Here is a 23865-nt window from a genome sequence, read left to right as displayed (position 1 = left end):
CATTTATTCATAGATTTTAGAGGTCCCCACTGAAACTGAACAATCAATAGTGAGCAAAGCTGAAGTATGTGTAATGAGTTCTCTTGAAAGCATGCATATATAGAATAAGATAGGCTAAAAGTAAACCCCCAGCAGTTGGAAAATGGTATCACTTGAAATGCATGATTATTCTTCTAGTGTTTTTCATATACACCAATACAAAAAAGGAAGACATTAGATGTGTTCACCATTAAATATATATGTTGCTATGCTGGAAACCTATTATTTTTTGCAATACTGATGTCTAGTATGGATGCAAGGAAGATAGTGTATTGGTATGAAACTGATGTTGCCGTCATGCTGATGACCAATTTTATTTCCATGTTACAAATGATTGCATGGAGTAAAGTACACTTCTTTTAAGGCAGATATCATACATTAACTACAGTTAAGAAGATTTATATATAAACATTGAATAACATATCAAACTTTGTGGTGGAAAAATGAATATAATTGTTTTAAAGATTCTCAAGCATTTCAAAGTTTATCCTAAAATTTCCTTCTAAGATCTATCTAATTTGTACCAACACACATGCATGATATTTAACTTTGATATTTATCTGAAGCAATAACAACCCCATATCTAACTTTTTATATATTAACTGTATGGCAAGATCATTTAATTCGGGAAAGGCAATATAATAAATGGCTCAGAATTGACCTTAAATTGGTAAAGTTCCTATCAGACAAGTAGTTTTCATGAGTTCAATAGTCCAATGGTAAGAAAAAGCTCTGTATGTATCTTAAATTGTGTTTGTGGAAAGGTCTAGTAAAGATTCTAATTTCCAAGTCTACAGTGTATTTAAAATTGTGTTTTTGTAGACCAGAATGATACAGATAGCACCAAGTTTCTCTAGTTTTAACATCATTTATAAATTGATTAAACAAATTTGGACTAACATCTCCTGACAGCCTCCCCCCACTCCCAAGCAACCATCATCTAAGCTTAAATAATGGTTTGTTTGCCCTTCACCATCCCTATCAACACAAGCTGTTCCTCAAATTAAACTTATGTTTTTTGCTCAGTCCTCTGGTTTGATTTTGTGAAGACATTAGCAACTAAAAGGGATTACAAGACACATAATGCTTAGTTGTAAGACCTTACAAGAGCTCTGGTAACTGACCACTGTCATTACATATCATATTATATTAGTACATGATGTCATGTAAGCAACACTTCTTAAAGTATATTAGATACTCACAAAGATGAATAGCAGTTTAACAGTTTTGACCAATAGCACAGGGACATGTAAAGGAAGGATTAACAAAAACAATGAGAGGAAAGTTAGATATATTTTATACATATTTATTGTTTAAATTGGTCTCCAGAATAACATAAAATAACTGTGAGCTGTCCTAATATGTACATAAATGTGATCATATAGGTGCATTTATTAAAATTTTAATTAAATATTCATTTAATGTTCTAAAATGCAATACTAAAAATGTTTAACCAACATATATTCAATGATTTGTGCATATTTAATTTAATCAAAAAACATCCACATGAAAACTGTTGCCAGCTATGGACTTTTACAATAGTGACCAGGTGCTAAACTGGGTAAACAAGCAGATTTTTTCCTGTCATAACAAATAACAAGTAGTAAAAATTGTTTTTCACACACACTGCTTTTGTAATTTAAAACTGATTTTCCAATATGTACATATTGTGGCATTTAAGAGATGACTTTCCAAAGAAATACGGATGTATGCGAATCCAAATCTAAAAAATGAAACCTATTACTGAACTAGTAGTTGCTGAATGTCTGCATGACCTGTATGACTGTCAAGTTCAAAGATTAAGTAAACTACAAAGTGACTGATTAGCAAAATATTAATGTGAATACAAAAGCAAAAGAAAGAAAAGCACCAAAAAAAATTCAATAAAACAATCGTGTTGCACCACATCATGTTTAACAAATTGTATTGAAAAGGTAAGTCAAACTGAAATTGACTGATGAATCTATTTGCAGAAGATATGGACACTTAAACTGAATTAATTGCATTTCAACATTACATATTAAGTAAATGTTGAAATTAAAGTGTGAAGTATCTTCATATCTGAGTTATCAAAAGAATATTTTAAGATGACATACTAACCTCTCTCAATCTTAAGTGAAATGTTTCTTGTAAAGATGCTATTTCCTTTTGCATTCTTTGCATAAACTCTAAATTTGTACTGTCGATCTGGTAAACCTGGCATCTGTATTAAATGTGTTCCATTAAGAGAAGGATTAATCAAACTGCTTTCATTAATCTCCAGTAAAGTGGTCCAATGTGCTTCTGGATTTTCATCAGGTTGGTATTCGAAAACAAAGGTCTGTGTGAGGCCCCCATTGAAGCCTTTCTCTATCTCAAATACTGGTAAGCCTTCTTTAAAGTGGCTGAAGCTAAACATCTTTGGAACTGATGGTGGCCCTGTGAAAATATGTTTACAACTAGATTTCTCTGTCAGCATGAACTCAGAAAAGAGTTTTACCTGACACCAGTGGATGTTTTATTGTTTATAATAATTTACTAGATAAAACATGATGGACCTGTGAAATATGTTTACAGCTAGGGTGGTTTTTGAGAAGGAACTTACAGTTTAAAGTGACGACAGTAGATGTATTTAATTTTGGTACTATATAAAGCACGACATAGGTCACAGAAACTCTACTTTGCTGTAGATATGCATTTATTTTCCAAAGTCAACTTGAAGTGTGGCTAAACCATATGTGTGAGAAATTGTAATAAGAACTTGATGGCGTTGTTTTTAACAATACTGACAAAAATATGGATTAAGCACACTTTGTTAATATTCAATTACACAAACTATCACAATAATATATCAACTCTGAAAAAATTAACAAAAGACCACTCTGATGCAAAATCTTGTCAAATTTCCCATCCCACTGCATATCAAACAAAGTGAATAAGACCATCAGAGATAAGGTAAAATATGTTACAAAACTCCCATCTAATTATGGAAAACAAAGATAATAGAAAGTAAATGGTAAGAACCTTAACATACATGTAACATTTTCAGTACAGACTGCATGCTTGTTACGTCCATAACCATTTCAGCCGATACAGAACTGGAATTATTGGACAGCAAACAGGTTCCATACATTAATCATCTAATACAACACATAAATCAATTTTATATCCTCAGTCCAGCAGCAGCAATATAAATATATTTATATTAATTGAAAATCAGATGGTTTCTAATTTCATTTTTTATGAACAAATTTATTCAATGTCATACATGTTCTTTTTAATAGATTCATATTTTTGGAATATAAAACTTATTCATCACAATGTGTTCAAAAATAATATATTAATTTCTTGGTGCAATTAAGAGGCCAAAGGGATATTTCAAGCTTGAAGGCATCTTCTGAAAACAATTAGCTTCCTTTATCTTTTTATTTAAAGTAAGGGCAGGCAACACATTCTTCTTTTTCAATAAGTGGTCATAATAAATAAAACATGAACTGGAAACTCAAGATAGCTGCCATATATTATCCACTTCCTTCTGATATACAAATGAGGTTCTGAGTTGTACATGGAGTAGTAAGTAAAGCAGGGGTGAATTTGCCCTCAGGCAAGATAATTAACTGTACCTACCTTCCTGACAATTAGTTGCAATAATATTCTGTTGAAAATCAATTTATACTTTTACCTTCCCTATATTAAAAAAAGATTTTATATTTTCCAAACATCTGTACTCAGACTCTAAAGTGTGCACCAAAATGGTCTTGTAATTATATCATGGCAGACAGTGACAAAGATAATGTCAGTGAAAGGATCTCTTTTTCCTGTGTTTTTTATGTTTGAAGTATAAAATGGTAAAGTAATAAATTACTACCAAAGTGTTTTGATATGTAGTTGATACCAATTTTATAAAGTCAGTTAATAAAAAATAATTGTGCCAATTTTCTATACCCATTTAAAATACCTCTTGTGTTTCAAAAAACAGCAGCTTCAAATGCCCAAATAAATTACACAAATACACTCTAATAATTCTATTTGAATGGGAGCAATATGGTGGACTAGGTAGAGAGTTTATAATATGTTCTTCTCAGCTGCTATATATCTTGACATTTTCTCATTGAGGTTTCCCTTTAAAGTGAGGTATATTTTACATACATAACAAAAATACAATTAATATACACTTGCACATGTTAAACCTATGCATTGATTAACATCTGTAAACTGTTCATTTGCACATTAAATATTTACTCACCATTACAAATGTAATTACCTGATGCTATAAAGCTGACATGCTTAAAAGTGTTGCCACGCTCATTGGATAGTTGAACTGTATAGTTGTCAAAGTCTTTATCTGTTAAATTTCTGAAATGAAGCACGGCAGCATATCCAGGTATCTTCACTTCCTTTGTCTCGAAGGTCATTATGACATCTGAGGTTAGAATGTAACTCACAGTCTCAGAGGTATTCAAAATGTCCACCAAATTTCTGGTGAACTTCATTTTTATGTCAGCAGAGCTGCTATAAAATGGAATTGTAATATTTGCAGAGCCATTACTTTCTCCTGTAAATGTTGACTCTATTTCACCAATAAATGGGGGTCCTGCAAACAATGAACTTAGAGTCACACAAATATGTAAAGATGATTGAAAGTACCTATTATGTATCACATCAGGATAGAGGGTATAGTAATTGACTCTACATATCAATTAAGTTATGTTATTACAACAACATTTCACTGGAAATATTTGAAATATTTACAAATTTAAAAGCCTTCAAAACCAGCGATGAAATCTGTGATACAAAGGCAAGATCTAATTTAAATATGAATATTAAACCCGTTCCACTGAAAAGGGTGAAAATCGAATTTGATGAAGATTTTCAAATGATTAAGTAGACACAAATTGTCAAATGATTAAGTAGATACAAATTGTCAAATGATTAAGTAGACACAAATTAAATGCACCCAATATTTTTATGATATGCAAGTACAATAGTACTAAACAGTACAGAAAAACTAATGATGAACAGTAGTGAATTTTTTGACTCTCTAATCACTTAAAACCTGTTACTCCCACTGATCAAATCTGTATTGTATGCAGGGAAAAAAATGAAGCAAATTAAGAAGCCAAAATGGTTCAAAGTCTCTGTACAGGCTGATGTGCGGGAAATAGCATAATGGGGTTCGTACCATCATGTCAAGCCGCAATTTCTACTACTTTTCCTGACAATTTCAAGGATTAATTTTGGTAAAGTATTTTATTTTTGTTATACTATAAATGTTAATTCTAACTCACCACAGTGACAATCAAAACATGACCTACAAGAGTGGTGGTGTCTAAGAATTACTACAACCATGAAAAACATAAGGAATACCACTTCAATTTGTTTCTGTAGACCAATTTGAATTATGATCAATCCTTGGCGTTAATATAGATCATATCTCTGTCCTATGAACATCATCTTTGGTCATAAACATTTCTATACTATGTGAAGCAGTATGTTTAATATTTCTTCTAGACTCGGGGGAAAAGGGTTGATGTTAACTCGCCCACTTTAGTCATTTGTTTCATTCCATCTGAATCACTTTCAAGTTAAGAAGATACATGAAATTGTCTTGTCACCTTTAATATGTGATTTCAATCTCCCTTAGAAATTACTTTGATAAATTCATGAATGAATATTAACATTACCTGCTACAGTCACTTAAGGATTGACTGTTTATGTTTTTTTAAATTCAATGAAGTATGAACCAAAAAAATGAAGCAAACCATACTGCGGATAATATAAAATTTATACAGGTATGAACCCAAAATATTCAAAATGGCCTGGCCAATCAGATTGCTATAAATTGTAATAAAAAAATAAACATTTTCTTATTTATAGTTAATGAACAAGAATAGATACCTTTCTGCACAAACTAAGTCATGACTCTTTAGCTTTCGACCATATCAAAACACCTTCATCAGAGGAAGGATGTCTGGATTGGAGTCACATGATCAACTGTATGTTGATCATGTGACAAAATCTGTACAAATATGGAAGTTCCAACAAAGAATAGAGTTTATCACAATTTGAAAATGTTCAATAAACAATACTGAAAGTACTCGTCATGTTTCCTATACAGTACTAAGTAGTTCTCTCATCAGAGCATCAAAAGGTTAAACACATTTGGTTGTCAAAAGAGACAAAGTGAACAGAATTACAATGGTCATCTTGTATTAAGTAAGATGCAGTTAATGTTCTATAAAGTTTCATCATTTATAGGTTCACTGTATTTATTTTGTATTCCAAAATAGCATTGTTGATTCAAAAAGTTACCTTGAACAGATACATTAATATGGCCTGTCTGGTTAAGCTGATCATTCAAACCAATTATGGTATTGCTGACAGTACATATGTATGTGCCCATATCTTGAAACCGTACGATAGGTATTGGAAGGATTGAATAACTGGCTGTGTTTGTTCCATTTAACTGTCTGATCACTGTTTGACCAACCTTGTGGACCCACTGTTGAAATGTGTACTGAGGTGGTTCTCCCTGGGGAACACACGTTATATTTGCTGTAGAATTTACAACAGAAGATCCAAATAGACTGGTTGAAACATCTGGTGCATCTAGAAAAGAAGCATTATGTAGAAACCAAAAAAAGCCTACCGAGTTTGTTTCTTGAATACCTAGCAGACAATATGTGCTGCTGAAACTTTATTATTTAACTCAGGAAGTAAGTTTGTAAGGATAACTTTATCATGCACTTTTAATTTCTTTAGATGGCATCTTCTTGAATACTAGAAATAATACAAAAATTAATTGCAGTAGTTCTGAGCAAAGTATTTCTTGAAGAAAGGGACTCTTTTGTAAAATTATCAACTTAACTCTATATGTAATGCAAATACATGCAGAAAGAATTATTTTGTCATAAAGGGAGAATATAATTATTTGGGATATACATAACATTACCCAAAGAAACTTTTCACATGGAAGCATGATAACTATATAAACCAACTTTCCCAGTGGTATATAATTAACATGCTTGCCAGTAAAATTACCACAAGTTATAATCCCAGCAATGTGAGCCTTCAATGGATCATTGTTATTTTCCACGTTTCAATTTTTTAAAAAGGTTTTTTTTTATTTTTTCGTTCTATGAATTTTTCTTCTTCCATTGCATATTTTATATTCTGTCTTCTCTTTGATTCCAGAGTTTTGTTGAATAACTAACATATTCATCAACCCAAATATTTAAAATATACTGGAATACTGCAAGTTCAACTGGTTGCTTACATATTCATTATTTAGATTAATTTTCTTTATTATTCCACACAAACTGTCATCTATCCAAAGATATGAAAATGTTTGATATAGACCCTGAAAGCAACATGTCTTTAAATACTGTAATTTGAATTTACATTTGTCACAATTTATCTCATTATCATTTATTATTTCCTTTTTTCCTCAGTTAATTAGTACAAATCTTCTGCTTGTGACCATTTACATGACTGTGTGTATGAGAGAGGGAAAGGCATACAGACAGAAAAGGTTTAAGGTCTATAAGAAATAAAAATGTAGGCAACAGGATGTTTTGGAGTCTATCCTTCATATCGTTGCCAGTATTCAGTTGCTGGATGTTTATATATATATATATATATATATATATATATATATATATATATATATATATATATATATATAAAAACTAAAAATATATATGTGTGCATGCATCCAAGTGGATCTTCCTCTGAGTCAATGGATGTGATGGTTTATGATAGTTGCTACGTTTTTTTAAATAAAGTTATAAATAAACAGTTTGACTGCTGGCCTCACCTCTAGAACAGAAATCTCTTTATACTCACATAAACAGCCTCTGAACTTGTGTGTGTGTGTGTGTGTGTGTGTGTGTATGTGTGTGTGTGTACATGCACATGCTCAGACATGTATAAAACATACACATGAATATAGCTAAGTTCTTGTCACGCATTAAAAACATTTTTGACATTTGTTACACCTGAAATGCTGCTGATCTTCTTATTTAAGTATTAATCTAATAAAAAGTAGTGTACATTTTCGAGGTTTGGTTCTATGCTTGCATAGCTTATGAGAAGACATGTTACCATGCCATCTCCAAATTCAATGCCATATGACATAGTTGATTTGAAGTACACTGTACAAGGGGTTTAGAATACAAGATCTACATAATATAAAGAGAAATTACTATGGTTTGGGGTGTTCACAGTAGAACATCCTTATGTTTCAAATCATTTAACATGAAATTTAAAATCTTATGGAAAAAGATGAAATAATATGGCATGAATTTATCCACAATAAAATTAAGACATGTTTCCTGAACTTATTAATATATGGGGACTCAGTGGATAAAAATTCTCTATTTAAGAAGAAAAAAAGACTTACTGAGATAATAATCTCATTGATCATGCCACAGTAATGTTGTTGATGATATAACCAATGAAAGAGGAAGCACTGCGCAATGGAACACATGAACATATGAATCTGTCTCATTATCAGTTTTTCCTTCCATCCATTCCAATGACCAATTTAATGAAGAAAAAAAAACCCTGGTTCATGTTGACAATAAATGAATCCAAAGCCTGATATTATATATTGATGAAGTTATGAAACTGAACTTTATATGTTGAACAAAAGCCTTTCACACTGTACTCTCTCTCTCTCTCTCTCTCTCTCATGAACTTTGCTATATATATATAATTTGCAGATAAATCATTATAATAAATAAAACTTTTTCTCTGATTATTAATAATACTGAGTAAGCGTTTCCCCAAAAAGATAAATACTTGGTATATTTAATGTGCAAAGTGTACATGCACTGCATTTTTGTGAAGAAAATGAGTAAGAAATGTGTAAATTATGAACCATTTAGTATAATAATGGTAGATTGTGTTGGTCCCTTACCTAAGACAAAGTCTGGTAACCAATACTTGGTGACCATAATGTGTGTATCAACAAGATTCCCAGAGGCAATTCATTTGAGGAATATCAAAATGAAAACAATAATAAAAGCTTTTGATACAGTTTTTTTTAATCCATTTGGCCTTCCCAATTTTGTCCAGTCTGATCAATGGTCAACCTTTATGTCTGATATTTTCAAGCAAGTTTAATGCTTCAATCTGGCGATCAGCAATTCAAGTCAAAAATGAAATTTTGCTTTGACAGAACTACAATGGAGAATTATTTTTAGTCTGGTGATAGAGTTCGGTCTCTTTTGCTCATTCTTCAAACTTGTCTTCAGATTAGGTATTACAGCCCTTACAAAGTTAAGAAGAAAATGAATGAGTTAAATTATAGTTATACTACTCCTGGGATGTAAATAAATTAAAGGAGTACCAGTATGTTGAGAAAGATAGCCAGGTTAATCAAGCAATTAATTTAGTTGTACCTGTCTCACTCAGTGAGGATTTAAGCGAAGGAATGCAATTGGACTATACTGATTTTGGAGTAACAAATCTTCAGAATTCAGAAATTATGAATAATCTGGACCATAAACTTTCACATTTGTAACAAGAAAGGAATGAACTTAAACAGTCATTACTTGAATATGAGCACTTATTTTCAGATGTTCCTAGAAGAGCAAACAAAATCAACCATGGCTTTGAAATTGAAAATTCCACACCTGTGAAACAAAACCTGTATAGGATGAACCCTCTCAAACAGGAATACTTGAAAAAAGAAATTCAGTATTTGCCCTCTTTTTTTACTTTGCACTTTGTGTTCTAGGGAAATAAATTATTTGTTACATTTTACAAAAGCTTGTTGTCTTCACTCTTTTCTTTTTTAAGAGCATAGACTCATAACAGTTATACCAGAGATATATATTTAAGGCTGTTCAAATTATGAAGCCACATAGAAATGAGTACAATTAGAAGAAATAAAATTAAAGCCTTAGTGAACACATGGCATAGCATAATGACAGATGTTCTTTTTCAGCTTATGCATAATGCAGTATAATACAAACAAAATATATGAATCAGAAGAAATTCCACTTATGTGAAGCTAGAGCTAAACTGATATACACAAACTAGAGGCTATTTATTCTATCCTATAGAAGAAACTCAATCATATCTATCAGAATTGTGTTTTGTATAATTGTAGGTATTTACATTCAAATTGCTAAACAACAAATACATGATGAATGTACAGTGAAAATAAGCTGCTGCTACCATATGGATAAAAAAAAATTTTAAGAGCACTTACAAACTGGACCATCCTTTTTTCTATCCTGTGTGCATATATCATGCTTACCTTCAGACATTTTGTCTTTGGATTCTTGCTGCTGTAAATTAAGTCCACAACAGTTGTTTTAATTAGGTCCACGGTTTGCTCGAGCGACTTTAAAATTGTATTTAGTTTCAAAAGATTCAATGCCATTAAATGGTTATGGATATAATTTCAGGAATTTGGAATTGTTAGTTTAATTGCTGAACCTTGTCTAAATATGCATTTTGAATGTAATCTTTGACGACAATATATTTTATTTGTATTCATGCCAACGTCTTGGAAATCATAATTAGATCAAAATGTAAAAAGTTAGCAACTAAACTAAAACCAAAATAATATTCACTGGACAGATGGGAACAGTTTTGTAGTATTTGTCATGTGATATAAAGCATTTACTGTTACCGAATGAAAATGTATCTGATTCAAATGAAAATAATACACACAAACTTTTCTCTGCCAATAATAGTTAAGTAATTATGACTTTTCATTGCTTTCACCTGTCCATTTGATACTATTTATTTGAGCTGTTGGCAAATGAAAACTAAAGCAGTGTGCATTTAGTAGAGTCTGCATACAAACAGCAAGTCTATAGTAAAGTTCTTCAGAAAATGTGTTGCATTAACACGTATATTTGGTTTGGAAGTAATAAAGTTTGTAATTCGGATAGTGCTATGCATATTTCATTATGTGAGATCATATCAAGTAAAGAATTTAAACATGACTGGGTGAATGGCAAAATTTTCAAACAATAAATCACAGTATTTCTCGCATTCTTTATTTTAATCACAGATCATACAGACCATACAATCATGTTACACCCTATTTCACCCAATGGTACATATGATTTCCTTTTCCTTTTTTGTGTACTTAAAAGCAGGATCTCCCTCTCCCTTAGCCATGGTTACTGACGTCATCGTACCATTAAGTACTGTTATATTTTGAAAGAATTCTACATATTCTTTGGAGATTCTTGGCCAGAAAGGTATCTTTCAGCTTTTCCAATACTTGTATGTCAATCCATTTTGAAGGGCAAGCCACTTAATATTAAAAGACACTGTGTTAAAAGTACAAATAAACATTCATTCTTCTGTGCTAACATGTGGATATACATTATTACATAATGACATTGCTGCAACATTTTGATGGTGACAATAAAACCTAATCTTTATTCAACTAGCAAAGTTATGGACATCCACAATAACCACTATACCCAGTTCATGATGGTCAATAATGTGGATGGATTTATTTCCACCATATTCTGCAATGTGAATACTTATGATAATGTGTACATATCTGTGCTGTTTTTCTTATCAAACATGGCTGAAGGTAGTAATCCACTTGATGTATCTTATACATGCAAAGTATTCTTATCTGACAAATAAAGCAAGTTTCTTGCTCAACTAGAATTTATACATATTAGTGAGATCCATATTTTTAAGACATCCACCATGATGACCATTCTAAGAACGAATTTTCATCATTTTCATATAGGAACAACTTGACACCATAAGAACTTTTCTGATGAAAACACCATGTCCACATTTAAGCAGATTAGGAACAACAATATATATATATATAAGCTAGTCACCATAGTGGCTACATTAGACATCAGATCATTACAGATTCAATTTAGGACCATAAAGATCTTATCAGATGTCATTTGGTGAAAACCCCTTGCTGACCTCATGTTCTTATTTGGAAGAGAAACAATAACAAGATTTTCAAGATGTCTGCAACAATGGCTCTAATGGATATCAGATGCATACCAATTCCATTGTGGCAGCCATATTAGACACCATATCCATTGCACTTTCATTAAGGACCAACCTGACATCATACAAAGTCTTTACATGAAATACCATCTCTATTTGAATTTCTTTTCAGATGGAGTATCAACATGTCATACATTATTTACTGACCAGAGAGAATCCAACTATCATTTTTGTTTAATAATTTTGTATTCCCTTTGAACAGTTCTTTTTTCCTTGGCTACTTTTATTTGTTTGGCCCCTGGTGACATCAGGGCATCCAAATATCCCTATGTTTACTTTGGTAATCCGAAGAACATGTGGCTTCAGACATCACATAGATGCAGATGAGTCTTTACTTGAAGTAATAAGCATCTATGAAATACAGATTAAAATGTGAGTTATTCAATTTCTCATATCACAGTTATTGTATTTCACTTGGTTTTTTATGAGCTTTTTTAATATAAAAATATATAATTTGTAGATTACATTTCTCCTCATGCCTAAATATCTAACTGGCCAGATGGACTGCTACTCGTCTTTTGCACGTTTTCTGCACGAGCCTGCTGTGAAATTGACTGGCATTGGATCAGTTGGCCAGTAGCAATTATGCATGATGGATGAATGTGTGTTTAAATTTCATAGCAATCCTCCATGGAGTTTGGGAGTAGTGATAAAAAACATGTGCTAATCGAGAGATTATAGATGAGAGATGACTGATGAAAGACCATCATACAAGCTCTTCTTGTCTATGATCTGTAGAGCTAAAAAGCTAATGACAGGGGTCATATTCAGCTCTCAACCAGAAATGCTGAACTAAGACATAAATTGTGGACTCGTCTGATAAAAGAAAGACTAAAAAATGCCACGTGCCACAAATATGATACTTGATTTCTTCTTTTTTCAGCACTTTTCAGGGAACTTAACCCAGCTGAGCAAGAATTAAATAACTCTAAGTAGACAAAATGAACTCTAGAAAAGCAACAATCAGTACAAACATTATCTTTATCAAAATAGTTGTCCCCATTAATGCACACAATTAAATAATTACACGAGAAGGTAGATAAGCTGGAGTCCACACTGCGGAAATCACAAGTGAATGATAGTGTTTCAGGTCCTGGTCATGCAGATAATGGACATAATAACACACTATATGGCAGTTCATATAGGGGAGCTTAATATGGCCAGGGTAGAGGTAATTTGGGCGAGATCAATTTAAAAGAGTGTCTCTTATTTGAAGATGATATTCTAATCTATTCATGTACTTCTGAAGTAGAACATTTATCACAAATGGAAGCTGTTTGTAATCACTTGAAACAAACCGATCTAAAACTGAAACCATGAAGATGAAGGTTTCTCATTTATCATGTCTCAAAGAAGGTTATTCACACAGAAAAATATTACAGCTTTTATTTTTGGCCCTGTTACCAAGAACATTAAAATTGTGTGACACCAGGATTTATGGGTTATTACAGACAGTTTCTACATGCTGGTAAAACTCCTTATTGACCTATTGGTGGAACATTCCACAAATAAGATGACCAGAATGGCTCTGGAATGATACATGCCAAAATGTGTGGAAGATGTGTAATCCTCAAACATTTACCTATGCTGATTTTACCAAGTCTTTAAATCTCCAAACAGCTCTATCAAGAAATGGGTTGGATGATGTTCTTTACCAGGAACAAGATAGAAAAACACATACAATAAGTTATGCAAGTTGGGGTCTGTCTGAATGAACCTACCTTGAATGTCTGGCACTTAAGTGGGCAATTTGAGAAAAACTTCATGATTATTTTTAACAGTAATACATCTGAAGTTCAATGGTGGTAATTTGTAATTATATACTGCAGAGCAATATCATGGAGCAAGCATGAATGGGAACAGGTCACCCGCTATGAAGAATGGAGAAATGAAAACAAGAGTGAGGTGTACTGTACTTAAAAAATTAGTAACAATAGATGGTGGAGAATTCAAGCCATTGTGTTTGAACAAAAATAAAGAACACAAGGATGAATGGGCTACATTGTAACATGATATGCTTTGCCTTATAACAGATGTATAAAAGCTTTCGTATAATGCTTACATGAAAATATGACTCATCAACTGCCATTTCAAAAGGTAAAATACTCACATTCTACAATGACAACAACTGATTTTTCCCTGTGAAGTGGAACACCACCATAATTTGTGCTGTTACTTCTGGCTTTACAAGTGTATGATCCTGTGTTGTTTCTTCTTATATTGGAAAAATAAAGGATGCTGTCGGAGGGATTTCCATTGACCCATTCCACTATAGGATTGGGATTCCCTGTACCTGTACAGTTTATTCTTAATGGATTCATCTCCTTTACCCTAACTTGCTGCTCTGCTGGGTTCAGGATGACTATAGGTGTATCTGTAATAGAAATACAATTGTTAATATCCCTGCCACTCAATTCTGATCATTATCCCTTCCTGACAATAAATTAAGTCATTCCCATTACTGCCATGTTAATGTTTATAATTTGGAGGTGGTCAAACCTGCACAAATTTTTCATACATACCAACCCAATAAGAAAGTTTTACAATAATAACACAACTATGTCTGGTGCATGCCATGTCTTGAGAAAAAATTATGTTATCCAGAATTAAATAATTCACCACTACAAAGCTTTCAGATGTCTCCAGTAGCCATTTCAAAAAAATAATTATCATACAGAAACAAAATCCAGAATAATGTGTTCTTAAAATATCTTGTGCATTTTCTAACTAAAATTTTGTATTTTTTATTTTATTCACTGTTTTAAATTGACATAACTTTTATTTAATACTATGTCGCCATTCATGACTTAAAACACAATTAAATCACACAGTGACTTGCATAATGTGACAGAGCATAAAAGATTTAAAATAATAATACATGAACTTAAACTAAACAATTGTTTGATGACATAGATTGATAATCCTTTTTATTTCTGCGGGTTTTTTCTTTAAAATTTTGTTTTAAAAATACGCTTCAGAAGCCACTATATACGTTCAACTTTATAATCGTGATTTTCTTTGATGAAAGACAGGGTCATTGAGTAACACTGGTGTGGCAGTCAGAATTACAAGCATAGTTCATGCACTGGTCTTTACCCTGGATGACACTACAGCACAGGCAATATGAAAGGCATGCATCTAGTTCCTATACTTACTCATATATACAACACACAATTAACCTGTTGGGACACCTTGTGGGAAAGTGAAGCAAAGAACTCAACTTTACTTATCTGCTGCCATCTCACCTCTGTGCCCATGGGTTTGTGTCTCAGGCTCAACTAATGTGGGTATGTGAGAAAACTACCAGTAGCTTCAAGTGAGCCAGTGGTTCTTACCAGGTTTCCCTGGGTTCTCCCTGCAGCCATTTTACTGGCCACCATATATAGCCTAATGTGTGCAGAGAAATGGCTTCAAACTCCAAAACTAAAAGTCTAGTGAACCTGTTGAGTGTCAACTATTAAAATATATAATATATATCAGAGATGTATCAAATATATAACAGAAATGTATTTGTTATGTATATCTATAGTGTGTGTTTAACTTTTGTCCATGATTGATAACTGGACATTCTGGATTATTTCATTGTGACACATCTAGACTGTGGCACATTAGGTCATCCAATGCTACTGGCACATCAGCATATTAAGTACTGGAATTCATTTGGTACACTCTGAAATTTTGAACTTGTGATAATACTTTTTGATTAATTGGGATTTGGTTCATTATACTGTAAGCTGTATTAACAATTTTATTTTGTATTATGGTAAATAAATTATTTGTTTAAATTTACTAAAATTGTTGGATTTTTTCTGTTATTGTGTTTAAAACCATAGAGTTGCAACACATCCAATCATCCAAAATTTCATAAGTCAACAAACACCACCAAAAAAATAATGTTTGAGCAAACATGTTGAATAATGTCACTAACATATCAAATAGTATTGGTCACATATAGATCTTTTATAATAGGGTTATAGTGCTTATCATGATGGAAACCCACACCAAAGGTCATGATTCTAGGTAGATAAGTATCCATATTGGATTATATGTGTGTACTCGTGAGCTAATTCAGACATTGAATCAAAGTCAGAAATAGAGGAAATCAAGGTGAGGTTCTTTTCTTATAGTGATGCATATCATCGTCAATTTCATAATTCTAGCATGAACAGTGCCTGAGAAATAAACATCAAACACAAAATTTAACCCCAGCCAGTGAAGCATAAATTATAGACCATACTGACCTCCTATTTATTGAGTATAATGCTAAGATGTATCCCATCAAAAAGTTGCAAAATTAAAGAATACTATATACATGAAAAAGATACGGTCATGAGTCAAATGCACAATTTTAACCTCAGGCAGAAAAATGTGAAATGGATGTCACAGTAACGTTTTTTTTTTTATATGGATGTGGTACTACAAAAGATTATACAATCATCTAGTTTAATCATTTAAGCATGCACAATTGGTCGAAATTTAACCCATTTCACTGAACCATGAAATGTAGGTTATAATGACCTACTTTTGAGAATATGAAGTAGTACTTATCAAGAAGCATCTGTTCATCAAGTTTTGCTTCCATTTATAACAATATGCATGCAGGATTATAAAACTAATATACTGATGATTTAAAGGCAAAACTTTAACTTATGTCAGTAACATGTTAAATGTAGGTCACAATGACCTTTTCTTGCAAGGACGTGGTACTAACATACATGCATACAATCAAGATGTTTTATTATTCTAGCATGAAATGTACTTGATACTCAACCCAACTCAGCAAAATGTAAAATATGGGTCACAGTAACTAACTATTGAGAAGACTGTGTCATACTTGAGATGCTATTTTTATCAAATTTCTTGATTCTAGACATAACTGTATGCACACAGAGCTCAAAAACGTATCTTGTCATGAGTTAAAATAAAATGCAAAGTAAGCCAGTAAAATTGTTAATGAAGGCCAGATTTAGCTTTTTCTGTCTTATGGCTATGATACTTATAGATACAATTACAATTGTCAAACTTATTGAGCCAAGCATGAAAAGAGCTTGAAAATTAATTAAGCACCTAACTTAATCAAAGTTAGTGTAAGACAAAATATGGGTCACTTACTTACTTTTTAGATATGGGATAAGTAGTTCACAAGGTGTATTGCCTTCTGGCTAAAAGGAAACATGTTAATGGGGTCTAAATTTTATGGGGTACTGGATATCATTTGCCATCATTTAAAAGACCATCATGCCTGGATGCCTACATATGTCTACCAGTATCTGATAAGTCATTTTAAGATTGTTCTAATTCGAGTAATTCGAGTTAGGATGACGGTTTTTCTGATTCACACCATTTGTAAATACTGATAATTCTTTACTGGCTTGTTGTCTTCAATTAAATTTGTTAAAATTCGGTCATGTGGCTTTTGTGAAGTTATTTTAAAGTTTATCCAGTTTCAGTAGGTAATAGTGGCCATGTTGGACTGTACCGAATGCAACTTTCTTATTAAATAATGTTTCTCCTAGAAAAGTTTTCCACTCACATTAACGATAGGAATGTAAGCCCTATTACTTATGAACCATTTGAAGAGCAGCAGAACTGGAGATGATGTGGTTTATGTCTGGAAAGATGAACTAATTATATTTTCCTTACTGCTTTACATTTCTGAGTGAATCCAGTGAAAGCCATGCAGATACTTGTCCAAAAAATTTTCTGATTTCAACTGCTTCTGTTAGCCACTTGTGGGAATGAATTTATCAGATCCATAGTTTGTCGCTGAGGAACAAAGACTCATATATAAAACTCTAGATGGTTAGCTGTGCATGCCATCTGATGGCCTTCATGATATCTTTGATAGAGATATGATGGACAAGGCAAGGCCTTCAGGAATTGCTCTCATCTCAATAGCAGAGAGTTTCAGGAGGTGACTCTGTTCTAGTGATATGCCAGAATATGCGAAGCATATTACTCACTTCGACCACGATGAGAGGGCTTGAGGGCCTATGTTCTCTTTCCAGCTTTATCTGGGAAAAAGAGGCATCCTTGAGCTCCACAAACTGTCTCAGACAGCTTCAGAGAGAGTCTAAGCAAATGTGTCAGGTCCTGATTGAAAGCCTGTTGGGTTGTATCAAAACAGGAAAGAGGTATATGATAACATTTTTAAAGCAGACTTACAGCAATCAAATCCTGGCAACAAAACTGGGTTGCATTATAAGGGCCATCAAGCCACCTAATGAAAACTGAAGGTAGGCTGGGTCAACAGAGAGGGCATGTAATTCTTTTACTCTGAATTGATTGGGATGGCAGTAGCAAACACTTTGATTCTGGGTATTCTGATTAACAATACAAATGAAAATGGTCTTGAACGTGGGGTGATTAGCACACCCCAGGAGACGGGAGGGTTTGCTTCTACATTTAAACAGTCGTTATTTTCCCATACCTTTCATACAAAACTCAAAGGCCTTCATACTAAGATGCATTCAATAAAATTTGGAATGTTTAGAGAAGGCATTTTAAGGTTTTCTTTCATTTAGTAATGAAGTCTAATGAGCAATATTCTGACAAATCTGGTACGGTTAAAACTTTGGTAAAATTTTTGCAGTTTCTAAGAAAGAAGTCCTTTAAGGTTTTTATATTTTTTAATGGCTTCAACATTTGATGATGGGTCTGTATCATGTATATCCAAGTGAAAGTCCCTAATGCCAGGATGCTTGCTCTCGTATTTACTCAGTTATGTTTAGCAGGTTTTGATAAGTCCCTTCAAGGTGTTCTGTTTTAGAAATGGTAGCCACAGTTGAATCAGTATTATTCATACAAACTTAAAACATTTTGTGCCATAAATGCTTCTTGTCAAATTTGGTGAAGTTATGGCAGCAGCTTTTGATGAAAGTAATTTAAAGTTTTCTTGATACCATTACTAACTCCACCTTATGGCAGATCAGCATCATTTACTGAAATCACAGAAGGTGTTCATGCCAGAATCAGTCAAAATCAGTCTCATTATGTTGACCGGTCACAGCCTGAAGAATTTGTTCAAAGTTGTTTGCATTTTGTCTTTGAAGGTATTGTTTGTATCAAACTGTAAGGTTTGCATTCCATAATGTTTCCATCAAGTCTGGTTGAAATTGTCCAATGCTTTGTTTGTTGAGGGGGTGGGGTGAAAGTGAGGAGGGATATATATATACAGCATTTGAAAAGGCAAGTGAATAATGTAGTTGTGAAATTTAATAATGTTTTATAATAAATAACTGGTAGCCTTGTGTGGTTTATATTTAAGATGCCTATTACTTTCACTAGCTTTTACAACAATAATAGGGAGTTTAGAGAATTAAAATTATACTTTTCTACAGTATGAAATTGATGACATCTACATCATCGATTTGTTGATAAAAAATTTATAAAGACAATTAGTAACATAATCATGCCATTGTTATCAGATATAGAGCTAGACAGTAAAAGACTACATGAATCACTTTGACTCTTTTAAATGGGAGAAGGAAGCATGAGAGGGCTTGTTGTTGTTGTTGTTGTAGGGTTTAACGCCATTTTTCAGCACAAGATAGGCCATATATGGCGGCCAGTATAACTGGTGGAGGAAGAACCCTGGAAAACCCAGGAAAGAACCACCGACCCACGAGAAGCTACTGGCAGCATGAGAGGGCTGACTGCACCACCAATAATGACTTTAGATCTGGGGATGATTATATGTTATGTACTTCAAATACTATACTGTATGTACTGTGCAATTTAATGTAAGCATACATATTCTAAGTATTAACAACTATGAAGCAAATTCAGTTTTAAGAACTCCTTTATATTCAATATTTACTATGCTTATACAGACACTCTTACAACTTGTAAAGTGTTTCTTCCTGATCAATTCAATATATGATCATTTTGGAGTTCACAATGCAAGATTCTTTAGCAAAAATAAATGTGACGTGCATCTTATTTACATGGTTAAGAAATAATTAGCATTCAAACTGACTGACTGATTTAAGTTACTGAAATCTTTTACACTCCCTAGCGGCAATCTGGCTCAAAATCTAAACATGTCATCTATACATATATACAAACAAGTGTATCCGATTGTATATGTCTACCTCACTTGGCTTTGCTCAATCATGCTAATATGGTTCATGTAAAATAAATCCAAGTACATAATATTCTGTACATTAATGAAACCTCCCACAATGGTTTGAAAACCAAATCAGCTCATGTAAATATGAACAGAAATGTGCCAATCCAGTCTTAATTGTCAACCTTATGTTCCTTTTACTTTTATGTGCTCAAAAGTTGTTTTGTTTTAAAGATGTCCAACTCATTCAACTATGTGCACATATCATCTAAAGAAAATCACTTTATAGGGTATGAAAAGCCTAATCAATTAATCTACTTATCACCATAACAAATTCTAAAAAATTGCATACATCCAAGTTAAATATTTCTTGTACCATTATGGAGAAATAGATTTAAAGCATGTGTTGAACTGTGGATGTGTGGGCATACTGGTGTACAGGCATATGGATCTATATACTTCATTATGGACAACAACAGAACAATGTCTATTCATTGATTTTTTGTTTCATGCCAGATCTATTTTTCCTTTAATTAATAGTTTCTACACTCATTAGAAGATATCTTGTTGACTTCATGAAGACAATTTCATTATACAAAAGGATGGCATAATATCTCTGCAGGAGCTAAAATAATCTAAATAAACATAAGGAACTGGCTTCCTTAAAGTTTTTAATTATATGTGTACTGTTTGAAAACTATTTGAGAAGTTCTATTAATATGACATAATGGATTAGGTGCCACCTAATTATGTCTTACGCTCAACTAAATAGTGATTATGCTTTCTTGGTATATTAAACAAATAAAAAGAAAGCAATATGAATTTGTGTTTGTCATTTTCCTTATTATCTCTCTGGTCCCACTCATCATATAAATTTGAGAATATTTTTTACAAAAGAAGATTAGTCTACTTTGTAAGTGTAGATTAACTGTTCATTTATCTATCATTTCCATGTACTTTTCTTATTTCCGATTTAGAGCAACTGTATGAGATACAATTCCAAGGAAAGAGATCGGCTTCAATTTGAAGAAGTCTCACAGATTCATTATATTTTCTTGTAAGTTAGTGAGCGGACAATTCTATACTTTCAACAAATGCTGCAAAATGTTAAGCAAAACTGGCTTTATCAACGTTGCTCGTGAATGTTATGTGACTGAAATATTTTACAGGAGATGTTTTGTTTTTTTAAACTTCGGAATATGTCAGATCAGAAAAATGGCAAATTAATAGTGCTTTACGTATTTAAAAAGTAGACAGAGCAAGTCAATTTGAGCATATTGTCATGCTCATTGCATAATTTGTGGAATGTATTGTATGACCATTCAGCGAAAGTGTTACATGTGGTTCAATTACAGTAATGGTTGTATATAAAAATGTATCAGTTTGTTTTGTGTTGTATTCTGGTATATGGATGTAGCCAACTTGTGAGAAGAATCTTAACTGGCTGCAGATCCAGGTTTGTAGCAAAAATAAATTCAAGTCTTTCTTAGAGTTTCCTGTAATTATGGCATGTAATATATAGATCAAACTATGTATGTTCCGATTATGCTTTTACCTGCCTATATTAGTAATAATTATGCTTATACCTCAATGGATGTTTGCATGCATGCCATAACCATGAGAGTCTTTTAAACATTTAAAGTTAAAAACTAAACACTATTAGAAATATTTACATTTAAACATTATACTGTTCATTAGAAGCAGAAAGATGCTTCTTGTAGATACAAGTACATCACTGAAAAGCTGAGGTTATATTGTTTGTGAGAAAACATTCTGCCCTGCCCTTATAAACTAGTATACCAGTCGTCATTTTTGAAAGTCTCTGAGTCTTTCCAAAAGTGTTCAAAAAACTGTTATTAGGAATTTTTCTGACTCAAGGAAACACTATAAGTATACAATATATGTACCTCTTCATATTTTATAGGACATAAGAAATTAGCGAATACAACAATTTACAAAATCTGTTATTCTTAAGTTTTCCTGCACCATGGAAACCATTATAGGGAAAACATATATATGTACTTTTTATATTTGGCGGGACATAAGAAATTAGCAAATACAATTGTTCTTACATTCCACATGAATAATGTCTGTTGGAGACACCAGATTCATTCCCTTTACTTCAGTAAAATTATTCTGCAGCTTGCATGCTACAGCTTTCTGATCATCCTGGTCAGTGAGATCACTGATTACTAAGTGTTCATCATTGTTTATCATGCCTCTGTGGTTCATCCATATTACTGAAGCCCTTGGATTTCCACGATCGGCTGTAACACATTCAAGAATACCAGTTCTGTTCTCAAGCCAGGGAAAGTTAATTCCAAATGGTTTTACAGATGGTATGGAGGGCATATCTGAAAAACCAAAGTACAATAAAGCTTCAAACATGATTTTTGTCTAAAGTGCTGATGGCTGCAGGATGTAATAGTAGATATATAATAATGACAAAAAAACAATAACATTTTTGTGGAGCCCACCTTCAATTTTTTTAGATTAATCAAAATATTTCAACACTAAGGATAATCTAGGGTGTGGACAGAGGTAAGGACATACACAAGTTTACATCACAAAAAATGAAGCAAAACATTAACAACATAAACCAAGGTGGAGCCTACCTTTGATGTCATTTTTTCAAAATGAATCTATTCAACACTGAGGATACTAAATGGTGTGGGCAGCAGTATTTATGAAGGCATGGACATCAACAAGCTTACAAAATAATCCAAACAACACATGTCTGTTAAGAACTGGCATAATTTAACAACCCTTCATTTGAGTTGAAATCTCAAACTTTGTTTGCAATGTAATATGGGACCAAAGCAAACTTAATCTTGTTTCATGTGGTCTTCATCCATAAAACCCTTCAAAATCTATTGAGTATAAACAAAATATACAATGTAATCAAACTATCCTCATCTGTTCAATAAGTTAAATCCCAAAAATATTAGTTAACATAAATGGAATCTGAGATTCCAGGGCAAATTTTTAGTCCGAGGAGTACTGCAACGTAAATTAAACAAAAACAAATCAACTTGACTAAGAGATTTCTGATGAATCAACTTGACTAAGAGATTTCTGATGACAAGTACAAGCAAAATCTAGTTTCCATCAAGTCCTTCATTACTTGAGTGGGAACAGGATCCTAAAACAAGAATAAACTTCTAAGCAAAAGAGTAACTCAGACAAAATTTGACAAAAACAGTTACAAATTACTCTTTCCTGGGATATATCCAATTTAATACTTAAAAGTAAATTTGGTCTCAGTCCATGTAGTGCTTCAAATGTTAATGAGTAAATGAAAATTTTAATTGTAAGTCAAACATCAGCAAAAACTAAAAACAATTTAACAAGGAACACTTTTTGGAGTAAAATACATTCCATACACATAGATAATCTGATTGTAAAATGTTAGACAATTTCATTATGTCATAAATTCATCACTCCCCATGCAAAATAATGCTGATCACTGCTTTCAAGGGTTTTAGCAATAAAAGTGCAAATATTTCATTTTTATGAGGATAAAGTCAGAGAAGAATTGTTTCCCCGTGAATATTAAGACTGGCAACAAATCACATCATTTGGCAGTTACAACGTGTTTGAAGTGCAAACTCTTCCATGGCTACAATAAGGGCATTGGTTTGAGAACCTGATTGATAATCATGTTAGTATCATCAAAGAAATATTTAACACCAAATATTAGATGGTTTTTTCTCAAATATATTACCTGTTCCAAATATATTAAAATAATGTGTAGAAAGTGAAAG

General features: G+C 32.5%; 1 protein-coding gene across 6 annotated transcripts in view; it reads right to left on the bottom strand.

The window, feature by feature from the left end:
- LOC149782417 (adhesion molecule nephrin-like) overlaps positions 1 to 23865 on the bottom strand; it is a 506160-nt gene that overhangs the window by 383376 nt on the left and 98919 nt on the right. For 3 of the 6 annotated variants that reach the window (XM_089933808.1, XM_089933809.1, XM_089933810.1), the window contains exons 8-12: positions 22174 to 22455; positions 14144 to 14407; positions 6331 to 6627; positions 4283 to 4612; positions 2140 to 2457 (exon numbers count right to left, since the gene is read on the bottom strand). The exons of the other annotated variants lie outside the window; for them this stretch is intronic. In XM_089933808.1, coding sequence (XP_089789934.1) covers positions 2140 to 2457; positions 4283 to 4612; positions 6331 to 6627; positions 14144 to 14407; positions 22174 to 22455 — 1491 coding nt within the window. The remainder of the gene's footprint in view (positions 1 to 2139; positions 2458 to 4282; positions 4613 to 6330; positions 6628 to 14143; positions 14408 to 22173; positions 22456 to 23865) is intronic. 6 annotated transcript variants of the gene reach the window in all.

Source organism: Sinohyriopsis cumingii, chromosome 15 (assembly GCF_028554795.1).
Source record: "Sinohyriopsis cumingii isolate HCF-2022 chromosome 15, ASM2855479v2, whole genome shotgun sequence".
Lineage (NCBI taxonomy): Eukaryota > Metazoa > Mollusca > Bivalvia > Unionida > Unionidae > Sinohyriopsis > Sinohyriopsis cumingii.
Note: the sequence above shows the minus strand (reverse complement) of the source record. Positions and strands in the feature narration are given on the sequence as shown.